Source organism: Fusarium keratoplasticum, chromosome 5, assembly GCF_025433545.1.
Source record: "Fusarium keratoplasticum isolate Fu6.1 chromosome 5, whole genome shotgun sequence".
In the NCBI taxonomy this organism is placed as follows: Eukaryota; Fungi; Ascomycota; class Sordariomycetes; order Hypocreales; family Nectriaceae; genus Fusarium; species Fusarium keratoplasticum.
In genome coordinates, this window is record NC_070533.1 from 218,597 (window position 1) to 237,568 (window position 18,972).

Here is an 18,972-nt window from a genome sequence, read left to right on the forward strand (position 1 = left end):
GCACCAAACAAGTATGTGCACCAAAAATCCCTCAATCATCACCAATGCCATTTGATCAATTAATTATCAACCAAAAATCATGCCTCAACTCTATTCTGAACGTCAAGTCCTTCTTGCGCTTCAAGCTCTCCAAAATAACCCAAATTTAAGTCTCCGAGGCGCTGCTAGGCTATACCAAGTTAACTATTGGGCCTTACGTCGCCGGCACAATGGCATTCAATCTCGACGCGATTGGATTCCTAAATCACGCAAACTATCTAATCTAGAGGAACAGATCATTATTCAGTTCATTCTCGACCTGGATTCGCGAGGATTTCCCCCGCGACTGCGTAGTGTTGAAGAAATGGCCAATCGATTGCTCGCCGACCGCGACGCGCTACCCGTCGGCAAGCGCTGGGCTTCCAACTTCGTTAAGCGACACCTAGACCTCAAGACGCGTTTTTTTTTTCGGAAGTACGACTACCAGAGAGCTAAGTGCGAAGATCCAGCTATTATTCGTAACTGGTTTACGGTTGTGGCGAACGCAATCGCGAAGTACGGCATCCGATTAGAAGATATCTATAACTTTGATGAGACTGGCTTTATGATGGGTATAATTCAAAGCGGAATGGTCGTCACAGGCACAGATAGGCGTGGAAAGCCAAAATCAGTGCAGCCTGGAAACCGGGAATAGATTACAATCATTCAAGCGATCAATGCGGAAGGCTAGGCGATCCCGCCGTTCATCATCGGCGCGGGCCAATATCACCTCGCCAACTGGTACCGAGAAAGCAACCTCCCGGGCGATTAGGCTATTGCGACGACCCAAAATAGCTAGACCGATAACGAGACTAGTCTAGAGTGGCTAAAGCACTTTGACCGGTGTACAACTAATCGATCAATTGGTTCCTATCGTCTCTTAATCCTCGATGGCCATGAAAGTCATCATTCTATCGATTTTAAGAGGTTTTGCTAGGATAACAATATTATCACGCTCTGTATGCCACCTCATTCATCTCATCTGCTTCAGCCCCTTGACGTCGGGTGCTTCAGCGTGCTCAAGAACGCTTACGGTCGAGAAATTGAGCATCTGATCAGATGCTCTATAACCCACGTTTCGAAGACCGAGTTCTTTCCGGCCTTCCACGCCGCATTTCAGGCCACCATGACACAAAGAAATATCAGATCAGCCTTCAGAGGAGCCGGGCTTGTTCCTCTTGACGCGGAAAGTGTGGTCTCGAAGCTTGATGTGCAGCTACGGACTCCAACGCCGCCTGAGGAAGTGGCTGAACCCTTGACCCCTTGGGTCTCAAAGACCCCAAAGACCGTGCTTGAGGCTCAATCTCAGTCAGATTACCTCGAGAGACGAGTTATAACGCATAAAAGTAGCTCCCTAGAGTTAATTCTAGAAGCTATACGGTCTTCTTCTAAGGGAATAAAGATAGTTATGCATAAGGTTGCCTTACTCGAGGCTCGGGTCAAAGACCTTGAACAGGCGAATGAGATACTAAGCCGGCGCCGGAGGGCAAAAAGGACCCGACTACAGAAAAGAGGGGTAATGACGGTAGAGGAAGGACGGCAAGCAATTGATCAAATGGATGTTGATGCGCAGGTAGTGGCGGAATCGTCGAGAAGTGGTGGTCAAGGAAGGTCGGCGCGACCGGGTGTTCGGCGTTGTGGTGTCTGCGGCAAGCCCGGCCATAATGCAAGGACCTGTCAGGTAGTAATTGAGACGTCTGGGGAAGAGTATAGTGAGTAGTTTTAATTGATCAAATGGTTTGTGATGTTTTTATTGCGGCTTCTATCTTATGGGTACAGGAAAAGTGGTGCACATACTTGTTTGGTGCACATGCTTATCATGTACGTTAGTTATCTATATAAGTAATAATTATAGACTTAAGTATTATAGCTTCTATAATTATATTATATATTTAATAAAGCCCGGCATATATTAAAGAGCTAAAGATATCGCTATAGTGATCTAAGAGGCGCTATATAGTATCTATAGCGATCTAGAAATAGGTATTATAAAGAAGAAGCGAGGAAAAAATAAGGTTAATAGCCTATTTTAACTAAAATTACTTTTTAATAAGATATATTATTACTAGCTCGGGATTTAATAAATAGATTCTTAATTACTTAAAGCCTAAGATAATATTATATATAATAAATCTATTCTTAAAGATTTCCTATAATATAATTTAACTTAATAATTATATTAATAAAGAAAAAAAAAATAATTTACCTAAAAGCTATAAATAAAGTTAAGGTAAGAAAAAGAGATATTTCCCTTCTTAAGCTACTTAATAAAATACTTTTAATATATGGTTTTTAATAGCTAGAAGACTTCTATATCTATTAGCTATAATATATATATAAAATAAGGAGGTAAGAGAGCTATAATAATATTAAACTTCGCGTAATATTCTCTAAAAGTAAAAATATTATACCTAGTAAAGCTATTAAGCATAATAAGGCGCTATATAGTCTTATTAGTAGCATAAGAAATAAGAGGAATATTATATTTAATATACTTTTATATAAGATCTTAAAAGAATTTATTATAGCTAAACTACTCTTTAAATATAAGTCCGCGACTTTATATTATAAAAGATTTCCCCTAGGAATATTAATTAAAATATATTCCTTATTTAAGTATAATCTCACTATTAAAGAATATTATTTCTAATTAAGTAAAATAAATATTAGGATCTCCCTCTATATATACCTAATTTAATATTAGAAATATCTTAAAGATAAGCTATAATAATATTATATTACTTATAGCGCTCCTTATATTAATAATAATATAGGTCTTATAGTTAAAAAAAAAGAGAACTTACTTCTATAATCTCTATTTTATTTATATAATAAGGACCTTAATACTTTCCTTAAAGATCCTAATCTTAATACCAGCCTAGTTAGTATTCTAATATTTAAAAGTATTAATATTATAACTCTAAATAGCCTTAGTGAGTTATTTAAATTATTACTTTAAGTTATAGAGGCCGCTAACTTCTTAGGATTTATGAGACTACTTAGTTACTTTAAGAAATATTTACTTAAGCTTAAGATAATCACCGCGGAAGTAAATATATTATATTTTACTAATAGGTTTTATATTAAGATTCCTATATTAAAGAAATATTATTATAATATCTTTAATTTTAGGCTTAAAAGTAAGAAAATTAGACCTTTCTATTTATATAATAAAGGCGATAATAGCTTCTTTTTCTTTATTTGCGAGGAGCCACGGCCGGCTAATTTAATAAGGCGTATTTCTAGTCTCTAGGACCTTTATAAACCTTTAAATAGCGGTATAAGAGGAGCTAGGATACTATGTGGCCGCGGTATAAAGTGAGAGAGGTTAGGTTATAGCGATAGAGGCACTGCGATGGAGGCCCTGGGTATATCGCGCATGTGATTATATGACTTCCTAGGCGGCCTTAAGACTTATATTGCTCGGCATAATAAAGATTAATAAAAGAGAGCTATTTTCTATTAGTTGATATCGTGAAAAATGGCTAAAATAGGTGGTAATTACTTAGATTTAAAGATATTAGTAAGTGAGGGGGCTGTCCCGGATTTTGTGACTATCCTATAATTTTGTGGCCAACCTAGCTTGCTAGGTTGGCTCGCCTGGGCCTTGGCCCACATGAGCCAACGGGTAGTTTAATCTGTATCCGACTTGAACCGAGCCGGCGCCATCCTCCCGTGCTACGGTAACTGAGATAAGCATAGCTCCGGTGAATACTTTGACATGTCCAAGTAACTGCGGAATTTTCCACGAGGCTCTGCAAGGCGACACTTATCAATGCCAGGCAAGACGCCAATACTCTCTAGCGGAAACAGCCAGAAACCTATTGCTGGTCGCGGCGCCTTGGCCAGTTCTTCTGGTGTCTCTTCCCTAGCCGACTCTTTATAGATTTCTCGATTCTCCTTCAGAACGTCCTTCCATTTATTGTCCTCCTTTAGGGCCCAGTTATCAGCATCTTCTCTGTTGCATATTCTTAACGAAAAGCCAGGTTGGTGGCTGAGCAAAAAGCGGTAGTCAATCTTGATTTGGTTCTCCTCTAGGCATAGCCTTCGGAGTAACCTGAACCAGGCGGAGACCGCTCTATGTGGGGGGTGATACCCGAAGTGCATGTTTTTCAATTCTTCTTCGACCGGTCTGGGATCGGTGGGTAGCCTTTCGAACCTCGTGATGGACGGTGTGACGGGGATAGAGCGACTGAGTTTAAAACCTCTGCCCCCAGGGTGCATAGAGGTCGTGGGATAGCACATCCGCCAAACGAAGCACCTCTGCGAAAAGATGACTCGTTCCAATCTCGAAATAACTCGTCGGAGTAACGAAGGCTGCCCTTTCTGAGCAAGACATAGCTTGCCCCCAACGCTTGCGTTTATGAAGCAGTCCGCAAGCATCGAAAGGTTAACGAGGCCGATGCGTCGCGAGTCATGGGTCCACACATCATGTGCGAAATTTGCGAAGCCTCGTGCAGACTGTCTGGAACTCTCGTTTATTGCGATTTCCACAATGTCTAACTCCGGACATAAGTAGAGAGTTCCACCCTCTTCAATCTTTCCACCCCAGTTGTATTGGCATGGCAGGTGCACTCGATAAAAGGATCTTGCGACTCATCGTGACTCGGAGGTGACATGAAACAGTTTGCTTATCGCCTGTCGCTCCCTTAAGATAATGCGATATTCTCGATTAGGGTTGTGTAGACGATGCCGGGTGTTTCCGATGTTGGTGGTCGACTTCTTCTCGTTCTTGGCAACTGACTTTAGGAATATTCGTAGAAGACGCTCATGGCTGAGTACCTTTTCCCAAATCAGGTAGCGAATATCGATAGGGAGTCTGGGAAACAGCGAAAATGTTGCAGCCGGGTGAGGGACCGGATTGAAGATCTTTAAATGCTCATTCGAGCTGTCTGCCGTGTTGGTGGGCTCCATTTTGATGTAACCAGAGAGGAGTAGAGCAACAAACCCTGTATCCTTGAGGGTCGAGAGACTGTCTTATGTAGGCACACAGGGGCGTTCACTCTGTGACTCACAAAGTCTGTTCCTAAACTCTATAACTACGGCCGGCTAAACCATCTGACGATGTCACTTCATTATCAGTACGCTTTGTTAAACAAGGTTTGCGTGACAGACTTTGTGTAGCTTTCGGTATCATTACCAAACAGTCAAGGCAGAAGGCCCAGGTGTCTATCAGATGAGCAGACAATTTGACACACATGTATAGACAGGAATATCATTTAATGAGAATTCGATAAACATTAGAAGAAACTCTATAAAGTATTAACTATGCCTTTGACCCCTCTATAATAATTCCAGATTCTATTGTATAAAAAGGAGAACGAACATTAACGATGATTCATAAAGATGACCTTGGCGGGATACTAAATGTCCACGCCCCTCAGATATTCTGGTAGATCAGATCATATGCTCAGTGATCTACGCCTTTGGCTTGACAGACTGGGGGTTCCGAAACATGTTCTTCGGATCATATGCGGCCTTGATCTTTTGAAGTCTCTGCAAATTGGATCCCCAGTACATCTCCGCAGCCCTATCCGCCTTGAGCTGCGAGTCTGGGTAATTGGCATACATGCCCCAAGTGCCCTCACGAAGAGATTTGGAGATGCTCTGGCGCAGAGTCGTCAGCAGCGAGAACCCGTCGCTGGGGTACTTCTGTCCCTGGGGCACACTGTCGTAGAACTGGAAGAGCAGCAGCGCGTCGCGGTGAACGTAGGCCATGTCGGTGGGCTTGGGCTTTGCCACAGCTGAGTGCTGGCCACCTTGGATATCCATCTGGATCCACCAAGAGTGGCTGCTGCTTTTGCCAGTGGTGGAGATTGAGTTGACGAAAGACTTGATCTCCTCCAGTGAGAGTTCTCGAGTAGTTAAGCTGGTGGCGTAGAAGGTATCGTGCTGCCCTTCTGTTAGCTTTAGATCGGAGGTGAGTAAGAGCCGACTTACTGCATTGTAGGAGGCACTAGTGGGGTTAATGTCTGAAGTACCAGCAAAGTGGGTAACCAATTCAATCCATCCAACAGTTGAAGCGCTAACTTGGACATTGAGCTTGCTGAGAAGAGGCTGGAGAGCCTTTCGCAGACCAGCCTCATCCCCGACGTAGGCGCCATCGATGCTGTACCCGTCCTTTCGAATAGCCACCTGCATCGTAATCTCGCTCGGCATAGTCTTTCCGAATTCTTGCACGTCCCAAAGGCCTTGAGCGGCGGTTTGTTGATCCCAGTTAAGACCAATATCGAAGTAGGTCATCTTCTCGGGGGCAGGGAATGTGTTGAATTCGAGCTCGGCGACAATTCCGAATGAAGCTCCAGCGCCTCGGATAGCCCAGAAGAGATCCGAACGCTCCGTCTTGGAACAGTGGACGACTTTTCCATCATAGAGGACGACGGTAGCGCCAATGATCCAGTCGAGGGTCAAGCCGTGCTTTCGCGAGACCATACCGTAGCCGCCGTGCAAGGCATGCCCACCAAGACCAACTCTAGGTTTCATTAGCAATTTCCTCAAAGATCTGATTTTCTGGCCACAGTAACGTACCCGGGGCATGTGCCATGAGAAAGAGCCCTCTTGCCCTGGTTGTACAACTCAGTGGCCACATGTCCAAGCCTTGCTCCAGGCTGGATCTTGGCTGTCCCATCCTTGGCTAGCTTCACGCTATACAAGCGGTCCAACTCAATCACGAGGTGTCCGTCCTCTCCGCCAAGACCAAGCGAGGTGTAGCTGTGGCCACCACTCTTGCCGCTCACAGAAACACCATGCTTAGAGCCGCAGGAGACGGCAGCAGATATTTGAGCGACAGTGGTCGGGACCGCGATTGCAATTGGTTCAAACTGAAGTCGTAGGTTGTACGCTGTACCGTCTTGGGTCCAGGTCTGGCTGCCTTTGGTGTCGATGGGAACTTTGGCGTTGGTGAGACAGCTGGTGACGGCTTCTCGCTTGGTGGGGACAGCTAATGATGGAGAGACCAGGGCAGCAATGCCAATTAGCCCGCGGAGCAGTTGGGAACGCATTGTGACTGTTCGAGACAACTAGGTAATTAGATGAGGAGTGAATGGAATGCAAAACGGCTGAGACAAAGTGATCCAAGGCTATTTAACATCATGGCAATGGCGATAAACATTGGCAACGGGGCTCTGCCCCACAGATCGGCGCCTTACGAGAGCTTCCGCCTGCCGAAACCCGAACGGACGAGTCCGAGATGGAGAATACGAGACGAGCTAGAAGTGAGGCGCCTCTTGATGACGAGAGACGGTGTTGAATTCGGCGGTATAGAGAGCTACTACCATTCCATGAGCCGACAAGGCGTGAATAGGAGAAAATGGCGATTTTCTCCTTCAAAAAGAAACTTCAATGACGAAAATTGAGATCTCATCTCACCTCACAGAAGGATTCTGGTCAACGGGTCTTCCCAACTAGCGTCGATTAGTGGCAACTCTCCTCGTACCCGACAGACCCGACATGACGGATGCCAATCCACAAAGAGCTAGACCATCTATAATTAGCAGATCTTCTGGATTGTAGTTTATGCCATGATGTCATTATTCCCACTTTCGGAATAAAACTGCTCGGGGTAGACGATCTCGTGAACGGAAGAGAGTGCTACGTTACGATCGGTTCAGCCGCCCGAGACGCAAGCAAACCATCGCCAGATCCGACCTGTGGCGCCCTTACGTGATCAAAACGAAGCTTAGCCTGTGGCTGGTCGCCTCTGGTCAGTTTGGGGAAGGGCTAGCTAGATAGGTATAGGTGTGCAGGGTAAATAGTGTCTGCAGCAAGCTCTAGATTGATCCGCGTTACTCCAAACAGTCGCAAGAGTTTTGACAGTGTTGGGTTTTCAAAACGCTAGGGGATCAACTGCCTCTACTATGGACGCCTACAAGATCTATTCACGGTAATGTTGATAATGATGAGCAAGTTGCGAACTTGACTCTTTGATACCGTCTCCATCCCACTCTTTGGCTCCTACATTAATGAAGTGAAATCATCAGAAACAGGCAAAATGCCAGTCCTCGTTTAATAGTCGTTAGTTCCGATATCTTTGTTGGCGAACTACTCTTATGGCTTGTGCACTCGTTTCAGTGATAATACTATTCGGTCTATGTGTACGGTTTCCCTCATCACTAACGCCCATCCCACCACAACACGCTCTAACATTAGCCAACTGAGTCCAGCACAATGCTGATCGCCTTTGGTTGGAGGTCTGTTTGGAGAAAGTGTCTGGTCGGGATTACAATGTCTTGACTGCACAATTAACATAACTAAAAGATAAGTCATGCAGTACAACATGCCTCAGCTGTGTAACCGCATTATCCGTAGAATGACATCCCATTAATCTTGTTCTGCAATTGTGCCCAATGTCAAATGTGGCGCTCGCTTTGAACCAATACCTGCATCAGGCGTCTTTGCTATTGGTGAAATGCTAAGCGAGGTTGCGGTGGTGTACACGGTTCATTTGGCGCCGCAGCAGACATACTCAATGAGGTACAAGCACCGAGAAAATCTCTTCAACGTGTTCGTCAGTACCGAGAAATAGCCTGTACACACGTTTCATTCAGCCCCAAAACCCCTTTCCCCCGTAAGTGTCGCCGACATGAACGCCTGAATCACCCTTGACCTCCATGTCCTCGACGCGGTTGGTGTTGCGATAAGGAAAGCCCACTGATTGACCGCATGCCTCCTTGGTGAAGATGTTGCCGACTTCGAACTTCCCAGACTCAGTCGTCTTGACGCGGGCTGCAAAGTTCTGGACTTCGACTCCCGCGAGCTTTTGTTTCGCCAAGTCGTTCAGGACGGGGTCAAGCCCGTCGGCAGCATCTCGGATCAAGTGCAAGCTCTGTTGGTCGCCCACTTTCTGGATTTCCGCTCTCGCGAGATCCATCGAAGCTTGGGCGACGGAGGGGAAAACCAGTTCCAGCTCGTCTATGGACGTGACGATGTTGTCAATTAGATTCCCCAGTCGCTTCTTGTCGTAGAGTGCCCAACCAGTCTTCTTGACCAAGCTTGTACGGTTCTGTCGTTTCTTGGTAATAGCTTGAAACTCATTTCGAAGGCGTTGTGAGGCTGGATCCAAATCTGTATGTGTCAAGGCCACCCAGTCCTGCTCTGACGTCGATTATTCGTAGCGGCGTGAGACCTTGTAAGCCCCTTCAATGCTCCCAACTATCTCTCGCAAGATATCTCGAGCATGTCCCACCGATTCATCTGCAGGTGCACCGGACCGAAATCGAGGGTCGTTATTGATATCGATAGCGGCGCCCCATCGATCCAGGCGCCACTTGGCCACATCAAGCCTCAGTTGACATCTGCTGTAGTCTTTGCCAAAGTGCCGGGCGAGTTGGATGTACTCGAAGCAGTCAACGCAATCGTTGAAGAGAGCAGAGATGCTGATGGCGCCAGAAACGGCGCCGAAAATTTCGGTCATGTTTGAGAATGTTACAGCCTGAAATTAGCTTACAGGGTTGGCTCAGGTGAGCCTGCTTTAAAGCAAAATACCATTGTCCTATTACTGGATAAGACCTTCAAGTCATCTGCCTTGGCGAGAGCCTGCCTTGGGCGTGCATTGGTGGAGATGTGGCCCTGCATATTGCACTTTCGCCCTGTTTGTTACCAACAGTGTTGCTATTTTCAACCCCCCCGTCTTTTTCTCCTCCCTCTTCATAAATTTTCTCAACCTTTCCCCCTCACTGTTATCCTGCACTGTCCATGACTTTTTGGCAACGTATCCAATTACATCTGGACGAGGTTGTACACCGTCGGTTGTGTGCCTCGCCACAATTGCCTATCTTCGCTATCCGTCATGGAAAAACGGCAACTTCAACCATGTGGGATACATGTCTGCAGCAGGCTCCTCGAGGATTCAAATCGGCAATAACCCCACAATTCACCACACGACAAACAACTACTCCCAAGATGGTGACGCGAAGTACCTGGCGGCATTGTGCTCCACCGATCCTCGCCACGACAAGATTCGCATCGAACAGACCAACGGTGGCTTGTTGAAGGACTCGTACCGCTGGGTCCTGCAGAATCCCGACTATCAGCGCTGGCGTGACCCAGCCGGGAGCTGGCCTCTCCTTTGGATAAGGGGCGACGCTGGCAAGGGAAAGACAATGTTGCTCTCAGGCATCATTGATGAACTGCAATCGTTCACGAGATTTGCGGATCCGACCAGTCATACATCGCTATCCTATTTCTTCTGTCAGGCAACCAACCCGGGCCTCAACAACGCTACGGCGGTTCTACGAGGCCTTGTCTATCTCCTTGTGGATCAACAAAGGTGCCTCCTCTCACATGTACGCGACAAAACATCCATAGGACCTGAGCACTGGAACTCGGGAGTGGCCATCAGAGATATTCTTTCCAAAATCTTGGAAGATCCAGCCCTTCGAAACACTATCTTGGTCGTCGACGCTTTGGATGAGTGTGTTACAGACCTAGAGTTTCTTCTCCAGGTTGTCATTTCAACGTCGTCTCCAAAAGTCAGATGGCTTGTTAGCAGCCGCAACATCAGCGAGATTGAACAACATCTGGGCCAGGCTCAAACAAGAGTTGCATTGTCTCTGGAGCTCAATGCGGAATCAGTGTCCCAGGCTGTCAACTCCTATATTCAGCATCGAGTACACCAATTGGGTGCTAGCAAAGGATTTAGAAGCGACGACCTGAAGTTTGCAGAAGACCACTTGTCCCACAATGCGCATGGCACTTTTTTGTGGGTTGCGTTGGTTTGTCAACAACTTGAGAAGAGCGAACCTTGGGAGGTTAGGGCCTACCTCGAGCTCTTCCCCGTGGGCCTAAACCGGTTGTACGAAAGAATGATGGATCTGATCTGCTCTCCAGTCAGCTCGGGTCTCTACATGAGGATTCTTGCCATCATTTGCACCGTTTTCCGCCCAATCACCTTGTCGGAGCTCATGGCAATCGAGGATCTACCCGGAGATGAAGAGATGCTCCCTAAGATGATAATGAAGTGCGGCTGTTTCCTGACCGTCAGAGACAAGGTCGTTTATTTTGTTCACCAGTCAGCGAAGGACTTTTTACTCAAGCAACAGGGTGCACTTTTCCCCGCTGGTCTCCCCCGACATCATCTAGATCTCTTTCACAAGTCTCTCAAAGGCCTTGAAATCCTTAAAATGGATATATATGACCTGGTCCACCCTTCTGTGTCAGTGGAAGAGGCTCTTCTTAACCGCCCCGAGCCTGATCCTTTGTCTGGCCTGGCCTACTTCTGCCAGTTTTGGGCCCATCACCTACGCGATGCCCTCCTTGCCCCCGCTCAAGACGCATCACACTGCAACGCAACCCATCAGTTCATTGCTCGCAAACTTTTGTTCTGGCTGGAGGCACTCAGCCTTTATCGTAACTTGCCAGCAGCGATGGTGGCTTTGCAAATTCTCCAGAACCTGCCACTGGTAGGTTTCCAGCCCAGAAAAGCGTTGGCGTGTTTGAGTCTAATGCCTATCCGTGACCAGAGCTCCGACACGGCGGCGCTTGTTGAGGATTCTTGCCGGTTTTTTCTCTACTTCCGGCCGGTTATTGAAGTGCATCCCCTCCAAATATACATGTCCGGTCTCCTCTTCAGCCCAGAGGAAAGCTTAATACGTCGCCACTTTGAACAATACAGCCCAAAGTATGTGGTGGCAAAGCCCCAAGCGGGAAAGCAATGGCGTCCATATTTGTGGGCTTTCGAGCTTGGACGCGACAGCTATCTTCCTTCTTTGACATTTTCCCCAAACGGCGGGTCCTTGTTCGTCTCGGCCCGTTTTGAGGACTCAGGGGGACTGAGGGAACTTTCGGTCAGCGATGGCAAGATGCAAATGTGTTTGACCTGTCCTCACTTAAGGCGAATGACACTGTCGCCAGACTTGAAGTGGTATGCTGGCGTTGCCATAACCGAAGACGGTATGTACCTTCAGGTCTACCATCTTACTTCAAACAGTCTCAAGTGGACTGCTAAACTTGACGACCGTCAAGTTAGGGGCCTCAAATTTTCTCCCAACAGTCAGCAGTTGGCAGTCTTCTTCTGCAACGAATTTGTCCTTTGGGATGTTGAACAGCGCAGCTTTCAAAAGTGGACCTTTGACATTTCTCTTGACTATTCTGACTTTGTGGAGATCGAATTTTCCTCGGACGGCGTTCTGGTGACATTTTTTGAAGCTTTTTCGGACGCCGTTGCCGATATTCTTGTTCTTCAGATCAACATCCTCACGGGGATCCAGTGCTCAATCTCTCCTACATGGGGAATGACTTTTACTCCGAAGGGCACTTTTCTTGCGGGCTTTCCCCCCAACTCCCACCGACTCATGATGTGCACCAGGGACGAGATATGGGTTTCGGATATTGCCAAAAGAAAGGGGAAAAAAGAGTTTCTCATTCGCCATTTCCTTGATGACGACGTATGTTGCATGGCTTTTTCGCATGATGGGTCTTGGGTAGCTATTGGCACCGAATCCACAGTGCTACTATATGGGAGGGAGGAACGGAAGGTATTACGACAAGTTGAGCTATCATCAAATCTTCCTCCTCTCTCGATAGCTGTTTCCTTTGACGACCAGCTACTTGCAGTTGCTTCCGAGGCTGAGGTGTGGCTCTGGGATGTTTCGCTGCTTTTGTCTGGACAAAATGGCCGCGACCGAATGGCTATTGAGGGAATGTGTGTCTCGGATGACGGGAGGCTAGTGGCTTATGCCCTTGCAGATGAAATTCAAGTCCGGGATGCAACGACAGGCAATATTCTTGACGCGTTCGCGACTATACCCGAGCACATTAACAATCTTTCACTGTCATCTCAAGGCCGGCTACTCGTATGGAGTTTCTCGTCACTACTCTTCATCAGGGACCTGACCCACAAAAAACTCCGTCATATGATTGTGGCCAAGGGGTCAATTCTTCATCTGGCCGTTTCTAATGATGAAAGCAGCCATTCTCAGTGGGTGGCATCAATCACCCAGGAGGATATACATGTCTGGAATGCCACAACGAAGGCACTGCAATGGTCATTGAAACGCCCGTGGGACTTGCTCACACCCTCTTATGGACTACAATTTTCCAATGATCTACATGTGGTATTACGGTCTGGATTGTTTGGCGAACAGTTGATGCATTACAATATCGAAAACGGTACACCGCTTTTGCTTACCAAACTCAAGAAGCGTGGCATCGGTTCCTGTTCTGATGGGTTTGCAATATCACCTGACTCGCACTGGTTGGCTTGTCGAGCTTATTCCGGGAGCCAGATAGCCATATTCGAGAAGGGGACGGGCATTCAAAGAGTGTTGCTAAATGTCCCCACGACACACCTCTTCTTTCTCGACAACTCAACTATCTTGACAGACCAAGGTTGCATCGCCATCGACACTTACCAAACTGAATGTTTTAGTAATTCAGATACGCGAAGTATGCGGACCGAAACCCCGTCTTTTGTTGGATATGCTATCAGCGGTATGCGAGACTGGATTACCTTGGACGGTATTCGGTTGGTGTGGTTGCCCCCACAATATCGGGCAAAAGAAGGCTCCAGATCCGCAGTCGGAGAGCGTCATGTCGGTATCCGTTCCAACTCCAGGCTCTATTTCATCCGATTCTCTCAGGGCGCGAAGGACTTACTACGGCAGGCCCGGCAGAGAATAGTTACCGAGGGGAATAAGGGCCACCCCACTCTGGACAAACCGGAAGGATTTGATATGGTTGTTTAGTATTTAAAGTCTAGTGAAAGCATCCTCAGTCGGGTCTTATTTTGATCAAGTGCTTACTACAACTCTTAAATCATGGTAAGATATCTCAAAAACCCTAAACAGATCCAATACTTAGGCGCAAGGCCGCTGTTGGAGTCCTTCTTCATGGTCTTCCCAGCCAGCCTTCACTAATCGCACTTGGTTGAATATGCCCTCACTGGGGTTGTGAGTCAACGGCTTCTTGATATGATAGATTGCCCAGATCATGAATGTATCTATACTTAAGGAGATGAGGTGCTATCTACACTTGCTGAAATTGTGTATTTGGCGGAGAGCGTATGATAGAGTCCTTAGCGATAATAACAGAAAAGTACCCGCAGAAAGAAGCAAAGGACAAGACCACAATTATTGTACCAGACGCTACGGCGATCCAATGATTATAATCCTGGTATAGGCCTGCCTTTGCTGACCAGTTCCTAGGACAGATAGCTTAACGTCTTCCTATACATTCGCGTACATCTCGCCCTTACAAGTATCAAGATAATAAAAAGAAGCAAATATGCAGTATACTTAGTAATAGGTATTTAAACAGACCACTTAGACTAACTTTAGTAAGAATATATAATTTTAACAAAACATTACTTAGGTATCTATATACAGATACATAAAGATCTGAAGCAAGGAAAGGGGTTAATAAAATCTTTTTAATTATTTCTTCAAGTCTTATACTAGGACTTTACTATTAATACATATTTAAGAGCCAACTTGCTCTGTTAAGGATCCATTTCCCCGTTTGTCTTACCTACTTACCTATCTATGCACAGCCAGATCTCACGTTGCATAATAGGTACGTGCCCAGCCAACTGCTGCCTACTTCAGTGGGGCACATCACAACCTTCGCGCCTCAACATCGTTCCATGCATCGTCCATCCTCCACCGAGTAAAAAAACCCACCACGACCATGGCCAGTCTACTAGACCTCCCAGATGAGACGCTCGAGAGTGTGTTGCTGTGCAACATCGACGGTCGCACCCTCCATCAACTCGCTCGGGTCAACAAACGCCTCCGCAGGATCGCGAGTCCCATACTCGTCCAGCGCTGGCCATATTCCCATGAACGCCTGCTCCTGCATCTCCTCCACCACGCTGAGTTCAGAGCTCACGTCAAAGAGCTCAAATTCGAAGATCTTGTTACCTTCCGTCTCCATGAACAAGACCACTCTGGATGCGACATTAGCACCGAAAGCCTAGAGGCCCTTGCCGCAACCGTGGACGAGGCGTGGCCAGCTCTGGCCAAGTCAACCAAGTGGGCAGAGTATATTCGCAAAGGCAACACAGACGCCTTGTGCACACTCTTGTTATGCTGGGCGACCAAGCTTTCCAGTCTCGACATTACAGTGCCATGGTTCGATGCCAATCGGCGCCACGACTTGCTGGTCTTGCAGTTAGCAAGCCAGGTAGTCCGAATGTGGAAGACGGGGTCCAAGGACTTGCCGCTTCTTGAGCTGCGGTCCGTGGTTTTCCGTCACTTGGACACCGAGTATAGCACTGATGGGCGATACGCAGCGTCTTTTTTCCACCTACCCAACGTGAAATCCTTCACTTCATGGAGGTTTGGTCTGATGGATTGGGATAAAAGCAACAGCAGGAACTACAAGGATCCAACTCTTGGCTGGGTTCCGATGGCGAATCCGCGCGACAGTTACATCCTTGATTTCCCCGTTGGTACTTCACCAATAGAGGAGCTCATTCTAGACGAGGTCGATGTTTCCGTCCAATCTCTGTCCAGAGTCGTCAGTGCCTGCCAAAGGCTCAAGTTACTGCTGTGCCGGCCAGACCCAGTGTGCGACAATTCCTGGTTAAGCTGGAGGGGGCTGGCAAACGTCATGCTGCAGCACAAGAAGTCGCTGGAGACACTTTTCCTTGATTTCGAACGGCCCGGAGATTCGATTCTGTTCAGTGATGATGAGGAAATGGAGGTCAATGGGAGCGATGATGCCAATGACGATGGCGATAACCACGGACATGATGACGACCCTGAAGTTGGGAGCATCCATCTGCGCGACTGTTATCAGTATCTTGAGTGCCTCAAAAGTTTGTCAATCGACGTCAGGTCCCTGTACAAGGAAGATGGCTATGGTGACTACCATATCACGCCTAGTCGTCTACCGAGTTCTCTAGTGAACCTACGGCTGCAGGGCCTACGTCTTACCTCATTATGGAAGCAATCTATCCAGCAGACTGAGGACCAAATGAATGACCTTGAGATCTTGGTACAAGAATGCAATCCTGATGGGAAGCTGCCTAATCTCCGTCAGATAAATATCGCCGAACGGTTGCCGGAGGATCTTGTCCTTGAGGCGTTTGATAGACTGATGGAGTTGGCAAAGGCTCGAGGGGTCAAGGTCATTTTCATAAGACTAGGGGAGGAACGCTGGGCGGGAATTGAACGGCCTTAATCTGAAGCAGCAATATCGGGGGAAGATTCGAAGGGCATGGGATACTCACAAGAGGGGACGGAGCCATAGTAGCTATGCCCATGCCAACTTGGCTACTTGGCAGGTGCTGATTCCAACGCATTAGAATAGGGATAATACAAATCCGAGCAGGATTTTATACACGGTCTTCTGGCTCGGTTATCACATCAAGGGCCGGGCTTCAACTATATAGAAAAACGGATTTTATAGACAACTTGATCTAAGGATTAAAAGCACATTAACTCCAATTATCAGCCCCTACTCGATTACCCTCCAGACCCAGTGCTTGTGCCCACAAACACGACAAGTACAGCAGAATAAGTCGCAGTAGAAACCAACGTTTCAATATTTGAGACCGGCACACCAAAGGAGACACTAAGTGCAAAGACAACAACAGCCACTGACACTGTGACCAAGCTCTTGACTTGCGATTCATCAATGCTCATGATGATCATTGGGACGATAACAAAGAGTCCACCAGTGATGGCGATGGTGGAACGTACAAGCCTGTCCACAAATGCCGAAACGTACTTTGGCGGCTCGCCGTCGAGGTATTCCTTCTTCCTTTTGCGCTTTTCGTGGTGGGAAAACGTAAGGCGGGAAGGGAAGTATCTCATGAAGGTCCATCGTAGAGGATCAATTTTGTCAGGTCTCTCGTTGAAAGCCGAATAGTGAGACTGGAAGGGGTCATTAAAGTCGCTTCGTGACTGGAAGTATCTCTGAAGGAGCAGTTTTCGCCGCGTCGTCTCGGCCTGGTCAAGGCTTTGGTGATTCTGGAGATATTCATGGTCGCGAACTGCCGTTGCTAATAAGTTTCGGTCAGTATCTTGCACAGTCTGAGTCCATCGAGTTCTCTCACCGTAATCTCTCAATGTGGACGTCAAGCGCTCTGATTGATCCGATATTGTATGGCCTTGTCGTTGAATGTCACTCTTCAGCCGTACCAGATTGACACCCAACCGTGTGATGTTGAGTAGTTGCAAAAACTCGAAGCGGAGAAAATCGAATTGCTCTTCATCCTCAATAGATCTGTTGACATACGCGACGAGGTTCGGATTGTCATCATCCTCGATAAAGGTAGTTGAGTTCATCCTATATACAGAGTAGGTAGCCGTAAAGTCAAGTTTCTTGACATGTACCCGGCCATGCCTGGGCGAAGCAGGAAAGATATTTGGGGCGAACGTCCCCGCAAGATGCCTTGCAGGGTTTCGGTATTGGTTGTGTCTGAGTTGCTTAGCAGTATTGGTGGCGACCAACCACGTCTTCCATCACAATTGATAAATTGCACAGCCCAGTGGCTCAGCTATTGCGCCAGGTTGTCTGTTTTGCGCAAAGGCTGCCTTGGGCGGACCACACGCATTCACACATGGTGATTAAATCTCTAGTTCCTGCCGTTGACTGAAATTTAGGATTCTATACCACCAACATTTTGACAATGACAGACAAGAAGCCAAGGCGCGAGTGGTCTAACCCCGACGACCCTTGGAACCCCTGTGTCATCCTTGGCGTTTCACTGAACCCGACATTATCAGAAGTTGAAGGCGCATTTGCGCCCTTTGCAGCATCAGACCAGAAGCTGGTTGTGGATCAAGGCACTCAAACAGCCGAAGAATTTGAAAAAGCATACGAGCGTTGCAAAAAGCAGGATGCATATGTGTATTTGAAATGCTGTCTTCGGCTGAAAAGGCTGAAGGGCCCAAAGGCAGAGCTTAGCGAGTCGATGACTCCAAAGATTGAGCTGGAAGGCGACGACGACGATAACACCTTGAAGAAATCTTCACCAACGTCTTCCCCCAACATAGACTCTCAGGCGACACCCTCCTCTACCTATGTACCAACCTCCCTCGCCGATCCAAGTCGCTTTTCAATACGCTCTGTGGACACGACAGCGACAACGACAGTGGCAGACGCAGGCTACACCAAGAGAAACAGCTCGGTCCAAGCATTCAAGTATCAATCAGATCCCGAAGGTTCTCGTCGCAGATCGAAATTTCACATTGGCAAGCCGAGGCGGAGGAGACCCAAGCTCCGCGGAACTCGGAGCACAACTGGGTCCTCGTCATCGATGGGCTCTCAGTTTTCCGATACTTCCACTGATGGCGCTCGAGAGACGCTTGCAGCCATTAGTGATATTTTGCAAGAGCACACGAAGACACTAAGCAATTCCGGGGACGTTACGGGTAACGGCCAATCGCTTCTACGAGGCGTCTTGACATCTCTGCGCCGATCGCACCCCGGTTCTGGGACGTCAGATGACAATATCTCGCAACCCTGGCAGGGCTAGTTTTGAGATTTCAACAGGTCGAGTCTGTCCTGGACAGATCAGATACTGACCCCTGGACGTATTGATCCTTCGCTATTTTACCCATTGCTGACGCCCAAGCAAGACGACTTGCATCGAAGGTTGGTCATGCTGTACGATGATCTCAGCAGGGACCTTAAGAAGGAGATAAAGCAGAATCGTGGCGGATGGAATAGTGCGAGTCAGTCCCAGTTTTGACAAATGATCAAAGGCTATGAGAAGCGTGTTGCTGCTCTCACAAAGCAACCATATCCGCCCAGCGCTTTAGGTAATAGATTGAAAGGGGGACGCTTGTCTAAATAAATAGAACTGGGCCCAGAATTCTATACCTTGGTAGGCTTTGGAGTTGTGAGAGTAATGGCTGGAAGACGGTGCGTCTACGACATATTCTACATAACGAGCAGCCTGTGTATTCTCTATTGGGATAAGGGCCCCTTAAGAGTAAACGTAATGAATTCTAATCACTTCATTCATTTTATGCGATCAAACAAATCACGCCTATCACGTCTGGGATT

The 18,972-nt window shown here is 47.2% G+C and overlaps 6 protein-coding genes across 6 annotated transcripts; 2 read left to right on the forward strand and 4 right to left on the reverse strand.

The window, feature by feature from the left end:
• Positions 1-4,614: 4,614 nt before the first annotated feature.
• Positions 4,615-4,932, reverse strand: NCS57_00674200 (2EXR domain-containing protein; the record flags this gene model as incomplete). Its single annotated transcript, XM_053056621.1, has 1 exon — positions 4,615-4,932. One exon carries the CDS (start codon positions 4,930-4,932, stop codon positions 4,615-4,617), a length of 318 nt encoding a protein of 105 aa, XP_052912816.1.
• Positions 4,933-5,436: 504 nt separating this feature from the next.
• NCS57_00674300 (FAD-binding PCMH-type domain-containing protein) lies at positions 5,437-7,019 on the reverse strand (the record flags this gene model as incomplete). The annotated part of the gene is made up of 3 exons (XM_053056622.1): positions 5,437-5,910; positions 5,959-6,490; positions 6,547-7,019. The coding sequence occupies 3 exons, from the start codon at positions 7,017-7,019 to the stop codon at positions 5,437-5,439; spliced, it is 1,479 nt and encodes a 492-aa protein (XP_052912817.1).
• A 1,541-nt stretch (positions 7,020-8,560) lies between these two features.
• On the reverse strand, positions 8,561-9,430 carry NCS57_00674400 (uncharacterized protein; the record flags this gene model as incomplete). Its single annotated transcript, XM_053056623.1, has 2 exons — positions 8,561-9,106; positions 9,203-9,430. The coding sequence occupies 2 exons, from the start codon at positions 9,428-9,430 to the stop codon at positions 8,561-8,563; spliced, it is 774 nt and encodes a 257-aa protein (XP_052912818.1).
• A 409-nt stretch (positions 9,431-9,839) lies between these two features.
• Positions 9,840-12,540, forward strand: NCS57_00674500 (NACHT domain-containing protein; the record flags this gene model as incomplete). The annotated part of the gene is made up of 3 exons (XM_053056624.1): positions 9,840-11,417; positions 11,478-12,401; positions 12,463-12,540. The coding sequence occupies 3 exons, from the start codon at positions 9,840-9,842 to the stop codon at positions 12,538-12,540; spliced, it is 2,580 nt and encodes an 859-aa protein (XP_052912819.1).
• Positions 12,541-14,640: 2,100 nt separating this feature from the next.
• Positions 14,641-16,137, forward strand: NCS57_00674600 (uncharacterized protein; the record flags this gene model as incomplete). The annotated part of the gene is made up of 1 exon (XM_053056625.1): positions 14,641-16,137. One exon carries the CDS (start codon positions 14,641-14,643, stop codon positions 16,135-16,137), a length of 1,497 nt encoding a protein of 498 aa, XP_052912820.1.
• A 284-nt stretch (positions 16,138-16,421) lies between these two features.
• Positions 16,422-17,246, reverse strand: NCS57_00674700 (uncharacterized protein; the record flags this gene model as incomplete). The annotated part of the gene is made up of 2 exons (XM_053056626.1): positions 16,422-16,960; positions 17,015-17,246. The coding sequence occupies 2 exons, from the start codon at positions 17,244-17,246 to the stop codon at positions 16,422-16,424; spliced, it is 771 nt and encodes a 256-aa protein (XP_052912821.1).
• Between the last annotated feature and the right edge of the window lie 1,726 nt (positions 17,247-18,972).